Here is a 14,756-nt window from a genome sequence, read left to right on the forward strand (position 1 = left end):
TTTAAAAAGATTTTAGCATCGAACTGTTTTCTCACAAATATGGTTGATAAATTTTGGTTCCACAAACAATTTTCAAGAAAAAAAGTATAAAATAATTTGTGACAAGCATAGACTTTGTTGACTTTTTGATGTTCTCTCTCATTATAACTAATTAGGAATGTGGACACACTGAGACATGACACAATGCAGGAAATAGAACTTGAGTAAGTAGAAGGTGTTTTTCATGGCGTTGAAAAAAGTTTACAATTTTTTTTTGTTTTTTGGCATTCGTTTTGTCTGTCCTCATTCTGCACATTTTTATTGGTGGGACGCACAACGTCGTCTCTGTTAGTCTCCTATATGTTAACATATAAAAATTCTATATGAAATTCTCGCCAAACTTCTCACCGCTTAAAAGTTGAATGCTGTGAACATATTGAAAGTTCAATTAACTTAGACCCAAATTTTATTTCATTGGAGGAAGAAGTTTTTGCAATGCCTTCTTAGCTTAGTACAGCGTACAGTCCCAAGAAAAATACAATGAAATAAATTTTTCGGCCGATCGATAGGTGGATAAAAATATCCTGTGTTTTGGATATTGTATTTATCTTTTAAATGCTAAATTAAAAGCTTAAACGCTAAATAAAAGAAAACAAAAATTAATAAACATGGTGAATTCATAATTACACAAATTGCGTTGCTAAAATATGAGATAAGATAAATTTCATGGCAGAAAGCGAGCTGTCGATTCATTTTGAAAGCAATACCTAAATTTCTGGGTTTGAAAAATAAAATTTCTGGAAAGTTGTTTACTTTTCGAGTAAGAGTCTCATGGAGGCCCAATTTTTTAAAAAAATCAAAATACGTTTTTAAATCTAGAATAGAGTTTAGAACGAGTGGGATTGTATTGAACGACTAAAGTGTAAACTACAAACTTCTGACATTTTATTAGCTCGCACAACTACTCCAAAAGCTCTCACGTCAATCTTAGTATCGATATCAATTAGCTCTGAAAATATGCAAAGAAACATTGGGTAATGTCACTGGGCCTTTTTTTAAAACAATTCCTGTAGTTTTGATTTTTGGCTTGAGAAAAACATTACAAGTGTGCTGTGCATGCTACTATATTCTTTCACGAATTTGAATCAATCGATCTCTGAATTATCTATCATCTGAATTAGTTGACTTTTGTTCCAGCCTCCGGTTTGTGTCGCGAGTCCAAGTTCTTCTCGAGTGAGGCCGAAGCTTTCAAGGGAGCAGATGTAATTGTGCTGCTAGATGACATATTCCAGGATGATGCAATTGAGAACGAGGTGGCCAGGAAACATGATCACCTCTGTTAGTTAAACATGACTTCTTTTATTATCAAATTTTGCGAACTGATGGCCGAGAGGTAAGGCGTGCGATTCACGTGCCAATGGTTGATGGTTCGATTCCTGGTCTTCGTAAAGCTGAGCCAGGATGAGCTACTGTCTCCGTGAAGCTGTCTATGCGATAATGAGCTCTCAATGAATCTGAGCTTCAGATGGACAATAGCATGTTTCAAATAAACATACTCAGCTTTGATGGGTTTGGACAAAACCTAAAAAGCCGAAAATTTAATGAGTTTAACTTGGACAAAATATGAACATCGGAATGAAATGCTGAAGAGCAGAGCATTTGAAAAGGAAGAGTTTTGATTTATGATTCTAGGCATGCAAAGATCAGATCTTAGTTTTAATCAAAGGAGCATACATGAAATGTGGTTATCAATTCATTTTCACACTAAGTAATTTTAATGCCTTTGGAACCATAATTATGGAAGAGGAAATATAAAAAGAACGGAAAAAGTGTGACAAATTTCCACCGTTTGTTCTCCGCTAATAAAAAGAGAAAAGTGTAAGATTATTGTTTAAAAATAAGCATAAAAATAAGTGTAAAAAGGAATCAGCAGTGTAATGAAAGGTTTGAAATTAGTAGAGTGCAAAATATATTTTTGTTATTTTTTTCACTTTTTTTTATTAAACTTCTAATTCGTTTTTTTAAAAATTTTAGAACTTTTTCTTATTTTGGCTATTTACTTTTACACTTTTTCCACCCTTAATAAGCGAAGAGAGAATGGTGTAAAGCTCTTAATTTTAAACTTTTCAACTCATCTTCGTGTTATTTCCGGGGTAAATCCTCGACTCTGGAATTGATGTTGGTATTTTAGCTAAGAATGACGAGAATAGAAATGGCAGTCGTGCGAAAGTGTTAGTTTTTCAGATTCGTCTATTCAATATAGACGTTTCTGTTGATGGCTAAGCGCTGAATAATTCGCTCCTTGTAATTTATATTTTAACAAACAAAAATACGAAGAGCATATTACCTCAAATATGCTTTGTAATCACGCGAAGCCTAAAAGAATCGTGAATGGTTTTCTTGTGATTGATCATCTTTGGCCGTTCGGTTTTGATAACTTCATATCAAGTCCCATCGCCAAGCCGACGTTATAGTACGTCGAAATTATTCAATCATCGCTATATCCACACTCCATATTGCATCCTAACGCTTGAAAAACAAAGAACAAGCAATTGAGGAAGTAGTGATTACCAGGCTAAGGTCCCTCACCAAAAGTCGGTATGTCCAGAACAAAATGAACCAACGGGGATGTTATGCGTTCTGAATTGCACGGTCTGAAAACATGAACGGAGGCACGGAAATATGGACACACGGACCATTGAACGCGCGAATATCTTACTTAATTGCAAAAAGTGCTAAAAAATTTAGAAGTTTAGTGCAGTTTCAGCATGTCCATATTTCCGTGCCTCCGTTCATGTTTCCAGACCGTGGAATTCAGAACCCATAATATCCCCGTAGGTTTATTTTTGCTAAAATGACCATTAAAATTATCAGTCTCGTAGAGCTGTTCTACCTGTCCGTGCTGACGGGAATTTGTGAGCCGAGTCGAGACCGGGCTTTGTGTTAACTATTAAACACTTTATGAAAATTTATTTCCCTTGCCTATCGGCTAGTTTGATAGTCTTGCCTATAGTCAGAAGTAATACTTTTCAAACAGTTGGCATTGCGAGCCAGCGCCCCTGCCAAATAAATTGAAACATTTGGTCCATTTTTGATCATCCTCAAAACGTATCTTAATACGTAAAAATGGCCCTACTGTGTGAGATGAGATTTAAAAAAACGATTATACTAATAAGTAATTCTACGGTGTCCTTTGTCGCCAAATTCCGCAAATTAGCGCCACTTTATTTGAAGGTAGGGGCACTGGCTCATAACGGGAATTTATCTGTTTTTAGCCCGAGTGAAATCCCACTTCGAGTATCTTGGATCCCAGATCTGTTCAAATGCAAAGCGAACATGCAAAGTGTTAGTGGCTGGCAGAGTGCCTATTAACTATGCAACCTCTATCCTTATTGACACCTGTGCACCCACTCTCCTCACTCACAACATAGCTGGAATGGCCAACTTCAAGGAGAAAACTGCCAAGGCACTTTTGGGTAAATCACATACACATTTTATCAATTCGTGTTTTGGTTGGCGACCAAAAAGGAAACTTTACTAACCATAAAGAGCTAAAATGTCAAGTATGATTTTTTTTTTAAAAAAACTACTATTAACCATGCAATAGAATTTTGGTAGAATTTTCCTATATTGCCTAAAAAATGAATGATGCATATTTGCCGATAGAAAATGTCTAGTTGGAGACTGGCTGCCGCCTATGCCTAAACGTCTTTTGTCGCCAAAAAATGATCTCTAGACTGCATTGGAGTTCTGCTTCGGATAATTCAACTGAACACTAATAAAAATAACAAAAACACTGGTTACAAAATAGTTTTTGCTTTTTAGAAGTTCTTTTATTCGCTAGTCTTCTCATTTGAAATTCTGCACAAAGGTTATCCTTTTGACTGCGTCAAATTGGTTCAAACAGATTCAACTCCTCATAAAATTATACCTAACTGGCATTTCTCTCAGCCAGAACCAACTGATCCTTGAACGTTTCCTCTTTTTCCCTAACCATACAGCATTTTCATCATCAAACAGCATTTAGATCCTAATTACGTCAACCAGTCACCATTCTTCACATAATTCACTTTGTAACGTAGCGTGACTTTCCTTGAATAACTGTTTTATCGTTGGAACGTTAACTAATTTGTAAGTTTTCTCAAATCAAAATGCTTAAGTGACATCGTAAAAAACCGCACGCTGAGCAAATTGGATGCTAATGAACCGTACCTTTAACGATCTAGAAATGTTTGACTTCAGAAGAACACTTTTTATTGTTTTAGTGGCTGTTACTAGATACTATGATGCACATTCTCCAACGACGAAAACGCTAAAAAATCTGCCATGATGGAGGAATCACTTCTCTTTAAAGTCTCGTCCTCCTTTGTCACATTGACCACCTTAAGCATACTCAGAAAATCATTTTGCTTATTTGAATTAATAATGGGTGATACAAGCGTTTAAGATAAATAAACCAGCTCTGTTTTTCTAGTTTTGTGTGTTGAATTTCGACTGTTTTCTTTGATTCCTTTTGTTTTGTCACTTCTTCTCTTAAGCATTGAAGGCCTGTTTCGGGCGAAGATCCATAATAGTGCATAGATGTTCTCTAATGAATTGGGCATCAATGATGTATTGATGACATAGCCGGCCCCCTTTGAATGATTGCAAAGAATAGTAAAGTAAGTCCATAAAATTGAAGACGATTCCTGGTTGAAAAATACAAACTTGGTAACCCATTAACAAAGAAATAAATTTCGAGATAAACGAATAACTGACGTTACGCATGAAAATCAACCTAGACAAATTTACGGATTTCAATGAACGTTTTTGCAAAGATAAATCGAAGTACGGGAAAATAAGCGGTTAAAAAAGCGTAATAAACCGATAAACGCGAAAAAATTAGGTAGACATTTCGAAAAATTTATTGAGGAGGTCAAAATATAGCTATCCGAACGTTCTGAGGGGAGTAACATGTTGCTACGATGTGGAAATTTTTCTACTCGCGCAGAAAAGGCAGAATTTGAGTACAAACTGTCATGGAACAATTGTTTTTTTTCCTGATACCAGAACTTACAAAGAGGCCAACCTTGTGTATTAGTGTTCGAATCAATGATAAAAATTAGTCAGCTAGAACTTCGCTTAATTTAACAACAGCGCGAACTTTTTCACCAAAAGCTGTTTTTAGTTTAACGAATCTGACAATTTGGTCCGAACCAGGATATACTTCTATGACTTTTGCCAGTTTCCAGAGACCTCGAGGCGTGAAATCCTCTAAAACCCAAACAAGATCGTCTACCTTTAATTTGGGACAACCTTTAGTTCATTTGGAACGTTTATGCTGGTTTGGGAGATACTCTATAAAATATCTGTTCCAGAAATGTTTGGCCAAGTGTTGTGAAGTTCTCCAAGACTTTCAGATTGTAATATTTCTCTCGGAAAAAACGCCAGGTGGAAAATTAACATTGGGTCTGCCCAAAAGAATATTATTTGGTGTTAGGGGAAGGGGATCATTAATGTTACTCGAAGTGTTTGTGAGGGGACGAGAGTTCATGTTAGATTCTATTTTGCAAGTGAAGGTAGACAAAGTTTCATGTATTAGTGTTCTTGATCCAATGACCTTGTACAAAGACAATTCGAACACTTGAATTAACCATACCAAAATACCACCAAAATGAGGTGCAAGAGGAGGATTTAACTTCCATTCAAATTCAATATCATGAATATGGAGTTTTGAGGCAAATTCATTTGATGCTCTTAGTGCCTCGATACCCTTCTTTAGTTCCGAACCAGAGCGGACGCACGATTTCCTGTTGTTGGAAAGAAAATTTCTTGGCTCTCCGCGGCGACTAATGAATCTGCGGATGCAATTCATTGTTGAATCTGTAGACATGGTTTTTGCTATCTCCAAGTGAACTGCTCTTACCACCAAGCAGATGAAGAGAAGTACGTAGCGTGTAGCTTCTCTGTTGCATTGAGATACGGGGAACCGACCTATGAAGTCGAGTCCTGTCGTCGCAAAGACAAAGTGGTGATCACTTGGTAACCGCTCGCATGGCAGATCAGACATTTGAGGTTGGTGGATTTCCTGTACCATTCGCCGACAAAGAGTGCATTGGCGCACTGTCTGTCTATCGACAGCTCAGCATTTTAAAATCCAATAGTATTGCATAAGGAGGCAGCGCGTTTGTTCAATTCCAGAGTGAGTGTTATAATGTTAAAATCGTTAGTGAGCAGCTTCATAATTGGGTGTAGACCATCCAGATGGATTGCGTGTCGGGCAGTTTCTAAAACCATTGCCTTGCCCCGAAGCTGATCATTGTTGTCAACATACAGACAAAGGACTTCCAAACAACTTGATGATTACCTTTACGTAGAGCAGATTTTTCCTCTGCAAAGTTTTCAATCTGCGATACCTGGATCAGATACTTGTACGCAAAAATATGATGAGAGAGAGCTAAATGTTTGCTTTGGTTCTTGCAAAGGTAGCGGAAAAAGAAGCAGTACGCTGTCACTCTTATCAACCGATTCCAGTTGCTAAAGCGTGTAATATCTATTACACACCCTTCAGTTGACCGCTTAGGGGCTTACAGTGGCTGTATTGAGAATACAGGTGGATGATGCTTCAAGAGATCTTGACAATGCCATTCTGTCTCTTCGGAGCGGAGAAATGATGGTCCACTCAACCAACGAGAAGTTGCATTCATATGTCGAACCTTATAGCCTCTTGAACCGTAATCAGCGGGATTATCAGATGAAGCGATCTAGCGCCAATTGAGACACAAAGAGACGTCGAGAATCTCTGCTAGTCTATTGGCAACGGAAACGAAAACGAGTTCTCAACCAATGGAGTACAGCTGTAACTATCGGACCAGAAAAAGTAACTTCCGATTTCCAAATCTTGTTGTTCTTTGATAAACTGAGCTAATTGCGCTCCATTTACTGCCGCTTGCAACTCCAGGTTTGGAATAGTCATCCTCTTGATCGGAGCTACTCTGGCGTTGCCCATCATGAACACTACATCAACAGTTTTATCAGCGTACTCAGTTCTTAGATAAGACACTGCTGATAGAGCATACTCTGAAGCGTCTGTGAACGTGTGAAGAGCTGTTGACTGAATTTTCGTGTTTCTACGGAAGAGAGCACGTGGAATGCTGATTTTCTGGTAAGATGACAGTTCGTTTTCGAATTGAAGAAAGTCTGGGAACTGCTAAACGTCCAGAGGTTTGTCTCATTGTGGACCTTTTTCCAAGCCACTTGCAATATTTTCCTCAACCTGATTGTTAAAGGGGCTATAACGCCAAGGGGATCAAAAATTGAAGCTACGAACTTCAAAAGTTTCCTCCGTGTTGTGAATTGATCATTGGGGAACCTTTTGAAAAGCTTGTTCTCAATGATGTACTCGTCAGTGCTCGCATTCCACGGTAAACCCAAAACCTGTTGAGGTTGAGGTGAAGGCAGATCGGGCTTCGAAAGATTTTCGTTTGCGACGTTTATCAAGAACTTGTCGGAATTGGAGTTCCATTTTGTGAGGTTGAAACCACCAAGTGAAAGACACTCTTCGGTACTATTCATAAAGTTTACAGCAATTTCAACGTCTGCTGTCGAGATATATAGGTCGTCCATGTAGACATTACGCTCAATTAAGTGTAACACTTGAGGAAATTTGTCCTGATTATCACGTGCTGAACGACAAATAGCGTAGGACGCTATGCCTGGGGAAGATGGTGCGCCGAAGATAAGTCGTGTGTATTCATACTCTTCGATTTCGCCATTGTGATTCCAGAAGAAACGAAGAAAAGGACGATCAGACGGAGCAACTTTAATTTGCATAAACATTTGCTCAATATCTGCTGAAGTCGCCACTTGTTGCTCGCGGAATCCTAAGACGACTCCAACAAGATTACTCAACAAATTGGGTGCCTTCAAATGGTTTGAATTTAATGATTGACCTTGAAAAACACTGGATGCATTTGTGATTCTCCTTAATATTTCGGGGTTTGTTTTCATTTGAAACGGGATGATGAGGAAGATAAGAACATATTGTTTCTTTGTCTGTAGCTGGATCAACTTTGACAACATAAACATTTTGAAGATATTTCTGGAGCGTCTCCTCATACTTACTTTGTAGATATGGTTTTGTTGAGAGCTTTCTGTTTAACTGCTCTAAATGTTTATCCGCTAGCCATCTGTTGTTAGGTAACTTGGCGTTTTCCTTCCAAAGAAAGCCTATTTCTTAGTGACCATCAGAGAATTTTGTAGTCAACTCAAGGATTTGCAGAGTCTTTTCATCATTTTCGACACAGCCTTTTTTGATGAAGCTGTACCGTAGTTCTCATTTTTCATCCAGTGTTGTACTTTTGTGAAAAATTTCATGAAGATTGAAGAAAAGTCTAGATGAAGATGAGAGTTGATTTGTGTTTTGAAAAGTGCATTCTGTTCGTCTGCTGTGACGCTAATTTTACGTGCACAGGTCCATCCTAGAGGAATTTCTACTGCCCAGGGCGTGTTTTTTGGGCCTTTAATCATCTTACTGTAATCACTTCCAGATTGTGGATGTGGATGATTATTGAGACTTTATTGTCATCAACATTAGGGAACGAAATGTGATCGAGATGTTCAAATTTCTTGCAAAGCTTGTTCAGTTCAATAGTGTTAACAGGGTTCATATTCAAATTGGGAACTGCCAAAACTTCGTTTACAAAGATTGGTGTCTTATTAGACTGATAAGTTTATTTTTAGGAACACTGGAGAACAATCGTTTTTTTCTGTTGTGTGGTAGCCACTAATAGGCATCTGTCCAAAATTGTTCATATCAATACCTAGAATCAGAGCTGCGGATTGGAGGAGGACGCTCTGGCAACTTCCGTTGTCGAGATAAGCATGTGTCTCAAACGTTTTCTCCCTGTTAGACAGTTGAAATGGTAAGAAAGCTTCTTGACCGCTGCCATGCAATTGAACCAATTTAACTGTTTAAGAGGGTCGTATTGCTTGCTTTTTTTGCGATGAAGCTTTCATGGAGCATTGTGCGGTGTTTTTTGCCGCAGTCTGCAGAGCGACAAACATTTTTTGATGTGCGTTTTTGTACTTGGTGACTACCAAAACAGTTGAAACATGGTTTTAATTTTTTCACGTGTTCTCGTTTCTCGAGTGGAGACAGATCTTGGAAATGAGAACATTTGTATAAATACTGACAGGTACCGTTGTTTGGACAAACGATATCTTTCGCAGAATTTGTTTGAAAGCTATTTGATGAGTTTTTGCGTTGATCCTGGTGTGATCTGTTGGACGGACGATTGAATTGGTTTTGCTGCTTCGATTGCCTCTATAGGTTGATAGAGGCCTTTGAATGAGTGCTTGGAGGTTGAGCTAATGCCCAAGGAGTAGTACATCTCTGCAAGCCTTTGCATAAATTAAAAGCCACTCTGAAAGCTCTTTCAGAGATAGTTGAAGTAAACTTCTTTCCAAAACGTGCTTATTCCATTCCAAGCGGACTAGTGTTGGAAACTTGTTTAAGGCTTGGTTGACATTTGCAGTGGAATGTATGTCATGGTTGAATCCAAGTTGCTGGAATGTGTCCACAAGGGTTGAATTGAAAGCAGAGCTGCATATAACTGTCTGGGATTGTCAGGTTAGGGGGTCCTAACCATTGAAGGTCTGTTTCGGGCGAAGATCCACAATAGTGCATAGATGTTCGCTAATGAATTGGGCATCAATGATGTATTGATGACGTCCTTGGCTATATTTTCTCAAATTTGATATTAAACTCTATATGCCACCACCTGCTTTGCTCCTACGATAAATAGATTATGTTGGTTTTTCGTATTTTAGCGAAATTGCCCAAAAGCAGCAATAATTTGAAAATCACGACAAAATTGTCATTCTTCGTGACTAATCTCGCCACAAATTCAAGCAACAGTAGCTCTGTGAAAATTGGCGACTAATTTTCCAAAATCAAAGGACTAGACTAGAGTCAGTGACGAGATCAAAGAATCAATTGCACTTGTCGCTAGTATTCGCACACTGTAAACGCAAGAAGCTGCGACATATATACCATACCAACATTTGAGGCTGTCGGAGATTTTTGTTCGCGCTTGATTTCCGGATCTTATTACACGTGCTTGCAAAATATGCGTAAAACAATGACAAACCGATTATATATACTTGAGCAGACGTGCTTGTTGCAATTTATTGCAAAACAAAAATTGAAAAAAAATGCTTAAGATCTATCCGAAGGACTTTTTCAGCCGCTTCTTTCTATTCTGTTTTGCTTCTTCATATTTAAACAAAATTTTTGCCCTGAATGATTTTGTTAAAAAATGTCCAATTCGTTCAATCTATAACTTCTGTATTCAATGATTCTGAGTTCATATTTTTCCCAATATTTATGTTTTTTTATTTTTAAATTTTTTCCATCTTACAAATTTTCTATGTTTGTTCTAATCTCTTATCATATTATATTCTTCATATGGGAATTTTGAAAATTTTCAAGTCAAAGATAAACCAAATTGGCTCCAGTTTAATTTTAAAGGTTTTGCCTTGTCAGGAAAAATATAGAATCCCACAGCACACCAAAATTCCAATGATTGGTGACCAAACCGCAATGTGCAGCCATCCATCCCTTTGGCTTTTTCCAAGAAAAAATTGTGTAAAACAATCTTTTATTCAGAATTATTATCTTTGTTCACCTACTTCTATGGTTTTCATAATGATTACTTCTGCATTTTAGACAAAGTATAAGCATGAACCGTATTAGATGAAATCATCAAACGGCTTGTAATTTTCTATGCTTCACTTCTGCTAACTTACTTTTCCCAGATTTTTGGGGAAAATGAGACAAATTAATGCTGCTAGCCACAGTTCTTAGGTTCAGACATTTTTAAAAAAATTTTTGAAGACATCTTCGGTCAGCATATATGGTATTCATTTGAAGTTCTCTGCGTCTAAATCTTCACTACAAAGAGAACTTTTGCTTTTCGGAAAAAAACAGAATTTCACCGTTTTCTACCCACGATTTCAAACAAATTTGTCATTGAGCAATTAATCAATTGGTCTTTGAAAAATCAAACTAAAGTTTTGGTCAAAAAACAATCAATCACGGCAAAAAGCTTGAGGGTAATTTTGTAAAACAGGTATCTTATCGTTTTCTCAATGTCTCTAGATAGTAAAAAAAGAAAACTTGAAACACAGAAAATATGCGTTTTATTAGAAAAAAATTTCTAGAAAAGTTCAGCCAAATATAAATTGTCCCTAACTTTGGTTAACCACACATTTTATCCAGCGTTGAGTTCGTTTTTAATCCTTATTTCAGTTTTGATAAACAGGTGAAAAACCATCTGAGATCTCTCTATTAATGGTAAATTTTTTACAAAAACTTCGAAAAATAAAAACACTAAGACTTTATATTGAACCTGAAAAACTCAGAGAAGTTTAAGTGATAGCATACACTCTTTCCGCATGCGCATTTGACTGAACACCTATCAACAATGACTCATGATTCTTTTTAATTAACAAATTTTTAATGATTTTGAGGTCACATGGGAGTCAAATTTCAGGTGGTGGGGCACATCAAGTAGCACCATTTTGCCGCTTGAGGCAGCACAAGTAACGAAAACATTAAGTTTCAGGGCGCTTACTGCTATCTCTGAGATAAGAGAGAAATCGTATTCTCGCGAGTCTTTGTTTAGTTGTAGTGTTTTCATTGCTGCTTTTAGACAAATCTTGTTTTTCAATATCGGATTTCTTTACCACTGTTAAACAAAGTTAACAATTTAGTTCTTTTAATGCCTATTTTTACTGGTTTATATCACTTTTTATGATTCTGTCGCTTTTTCAATGCTTTGAAAAATTTGTCGCAATTATTTAGTTCTAATTTTCTAGTTATTTCTTGATTATCATTAATGATTACAATTTGTCTTGAAAACTAGCAGTTTTTTATGCATTCAGATTGCTTTACAAATTATGGAAATTCCTTGCTGAGAAATGACCGTTTTTTCAAAAGAACATCCTACTTTAAAAATATTGTTATTGCATGTTTTCTCTATTATGCTCTGTTTTCCTTGTTGTTGTTGAAAGGATTTTTAATATTAAACTAAAGCAGTTTGAAACATTTCGGTCCTCGTTCTTTCAATCTATTTATATTTTTTATTGTTTTAACGTCATTTTTTTCAGAAAACGAACTTTTAACATGTTTTTTGAAAAAGTTTTTTTTCAACAATTCACTATATATGAACGTTTCGCCTTCTGTCTGAAAAAACTGGGATCTGAAATGCTCCTAATTGGTCTAAATTGCTTTCATCTTGACTTTTCAGGTACTTAGCTTATGATTCTAACAGACTTCACAGTTATAACGGTTAATAGAAATTGTCACTGTTCACTGTTGTCAGATAAGAAACATATTTCAAGATGGGAGGATGAAAGCTAAGCTCATCATTATTTAAATCACCTTTATGTCACTGTTTTTCAACACTTTATGTTTTTCTTTTTTGTTCGTTTTGAAGACCAATTAAACATAGCAAGTTTTGTATAAAGTGAGACTACTTCTCTTTTGAAAAGCCAGATCAAATTTACTAGTTTCTGCCCGCTTTGCTGTTCCCCTTATCTTTTTTCTGTTTTAACTTTTTTACCTTCTGGTGAGGTGCGTCATGGGTATTCTTAGCTCAATCGGTATATTGATATGATTTTTGATTACTCCGAGAACACAGGTTTCAAATAGTACCTTTAGCATTTTTCTCATTTGTTTAACCACATTTGGGTTATCGTAAACAGCACACGTCAATAGTCATGAAGTCCATCAGTTGGCTACGATTGCATTATTTTTTGTTGATTTTCGTTGTTTGAATTGTTATCCAAAACTTGCCCTGCTATGCTTTTCGATTTCTCAAACAGATTGATTCGTGTTTTACCGCCATTTTTCGCATGATCATCATCTGACTGCCTCAATTCATTTTGACTTCTACATTCCCATTGGTTACTTCGTTTTTATCAAAATTTCGCACGAGGCAATGTGGAAAAAAAACTTGAGACAATTTTGGACAGTTTTGTCCCGTTGATGATTGTGACAATAAAAAAATGTTTTATCGTCCTGTATTTTGCTTTTCTGAATCGAAAATTTACGGCTGCGAAAAACCTGAAAAGAGAAAAACCTGAAAATACGTGACGTGGATCCGTTGCTTCCTTGGAATTTTTTTTTCGTTTTAGCTACTTTATATAAAAAACGAAAAAAAACAGTATTGATATAAACACATTCTAAGTTTTACAGCCATAACCAATGTTCTTGACTAAAATTTTTTTGCTGATAAAGTTCTCAAAGTGTTATAGAAGAAGACAACTGATCAAGCGCAATCAAAATCGTCAATAAAGCATAAGAATTAAATTTAATGGGGTTGGCGTTTAGTTTTAACACGCTATAGGAAATCTTTTCCGATAAAGTATGTCATTTTTTGAGTGCAATTCCTCTGGTAACTCAAATAGAGTTCTCTGTTGTTTCTATTTAAATTTTCAGCTAACTAATTTCAGCTTTTCCGTAACAGCTGGATGTAAACAATGTTTGGTGCTGGAAAAACGCCTCTGAAATAGAATTTTCGATATGTTGATATTTTTTATGCTTTCAAATGCGGATGTGGGAACATTCAGTGTCGCTCACCGAACAAGCGAGCCTCTTTGCAATATGAAAATAGTTATATACAAAAAAAAATTTAGCGTTTAAAATAATCGAGTTTCTCCGTGGTGTGTTTCAGTGTTCTCGGGTATCCTAGCGAACACAAACTAGCCATGACTGTCCTACCTTTTGGTCGTTTTGTTGCATAAAGTCCATCTTACTGCGTACATATCTACATAATCCTGATTGTAAATTTTTCTGACCTTTCTGTTTTGAATTTTATGATTGCAGTAATTGACTAACGACAAGAATACCGAACCTTTTCACATTTTTAGTCAAATGATCCACAATATCTCTAGCAGAACGGATTTTTGACACTTTTTTCACTATTCAAACTGCTCTAAGTTGAATTTCCAAAAAGAATTAGTTTCTGGAAACAATATGATTTCAATACAAAACATGGAGGCTCCATAAGTTGCGTTTGCACATGACGTTAGGACTCCCCTCATCCACTTTTTTGGCTTCATTGTCAACCAAACGAGGAAGAGAAAGAAAAGTTTCAAAAATTTAAATACTGTTCGAAAATTATTGGTGTTTGAATAAATATTTTGCTTCCAGCTCAAATCACTTGGAAAGTAAAATCAGGTCATATTAGTAGGCCAATGAGAACTGCCATTATTAGGACTATGAGACAAGACAAACAAAAAAAATCAGATAACAACAACTTAAATTTGCACTCAAATTTCAATGTCAGTTTTTTTGAAATTAAATCAAAGGAATAAAATATATCAATGGCGAATCAAAATTCAATTAAAACCTAAACGCAGCAAAAAGTTTTAGCATCACTAGAAAAACTTGGCATCAGTCCCTAATGACATTTGGTAATAAGTAGACAAAAAACAAAAACTGCATTACAAAAATCTTTCTGATGACAAATAGTTTTAATTAATGAAAATCATCATTAGCTATCAATTGAAATCTTTTAAAAGGTTCATTCCTGCTTCAAATCTTGAAGACATTGAGAACTTCCATTATCCAGAATGTGTCGGCCGTTTACAACAAAAAACGACGAATTCAAACGAAAAACAACAATTCCATTAAATTGTGCAAGAAAACGGCGTCTAAGCCGTTAAAACCAAAATCTAAGCCAAAAAAATCAGGTATATTTAATTGCGTCTTTTTAATGAAAAACCATAGT

General features: G+C 36.2%; 1 protein-coding gene across 1 annotated transcript in view; it reads left to right on the plus strand.

Moving 5' to 3' along the window:
- Positions 1-14,756, plus strand: part of LOC142341116 (putative malate dehydrogenase 1B) — a 61,292-nt gene that overhangs the window by 19,590 nt on the left and 26,946 nt on the right. The window contains exons 5-6 of the mRNA XM_075392003.1: positions 1,177-1,317; positions 3,255-3,455. Of these exons, the coding sequence (XP_075248118.1) occupies positions 1,177-1,317; positions 3,255-3,455 (342 nt within the window). The remainder of the gene's footprint in view (positions 1-1,176; positions 1,318-3,254; positions 3,456-14,756) is intronic.

The sequence above is a fragment of the Convolutriloba macropyga genome, chromosome 6 (genome assembly GCF_964194025.1).
Source record: "Convolutriloba macropyga chromosome 6, txConMacr16.3, whole genome shotgun sequence".
NCBI classification, from domain to species: domain Eukaryota; kingdom Metazoa; phylum Xenacoelomorpha; order Acoela; family Convolutidae; genus Convolutriloba; species Convolutriloba macropyga.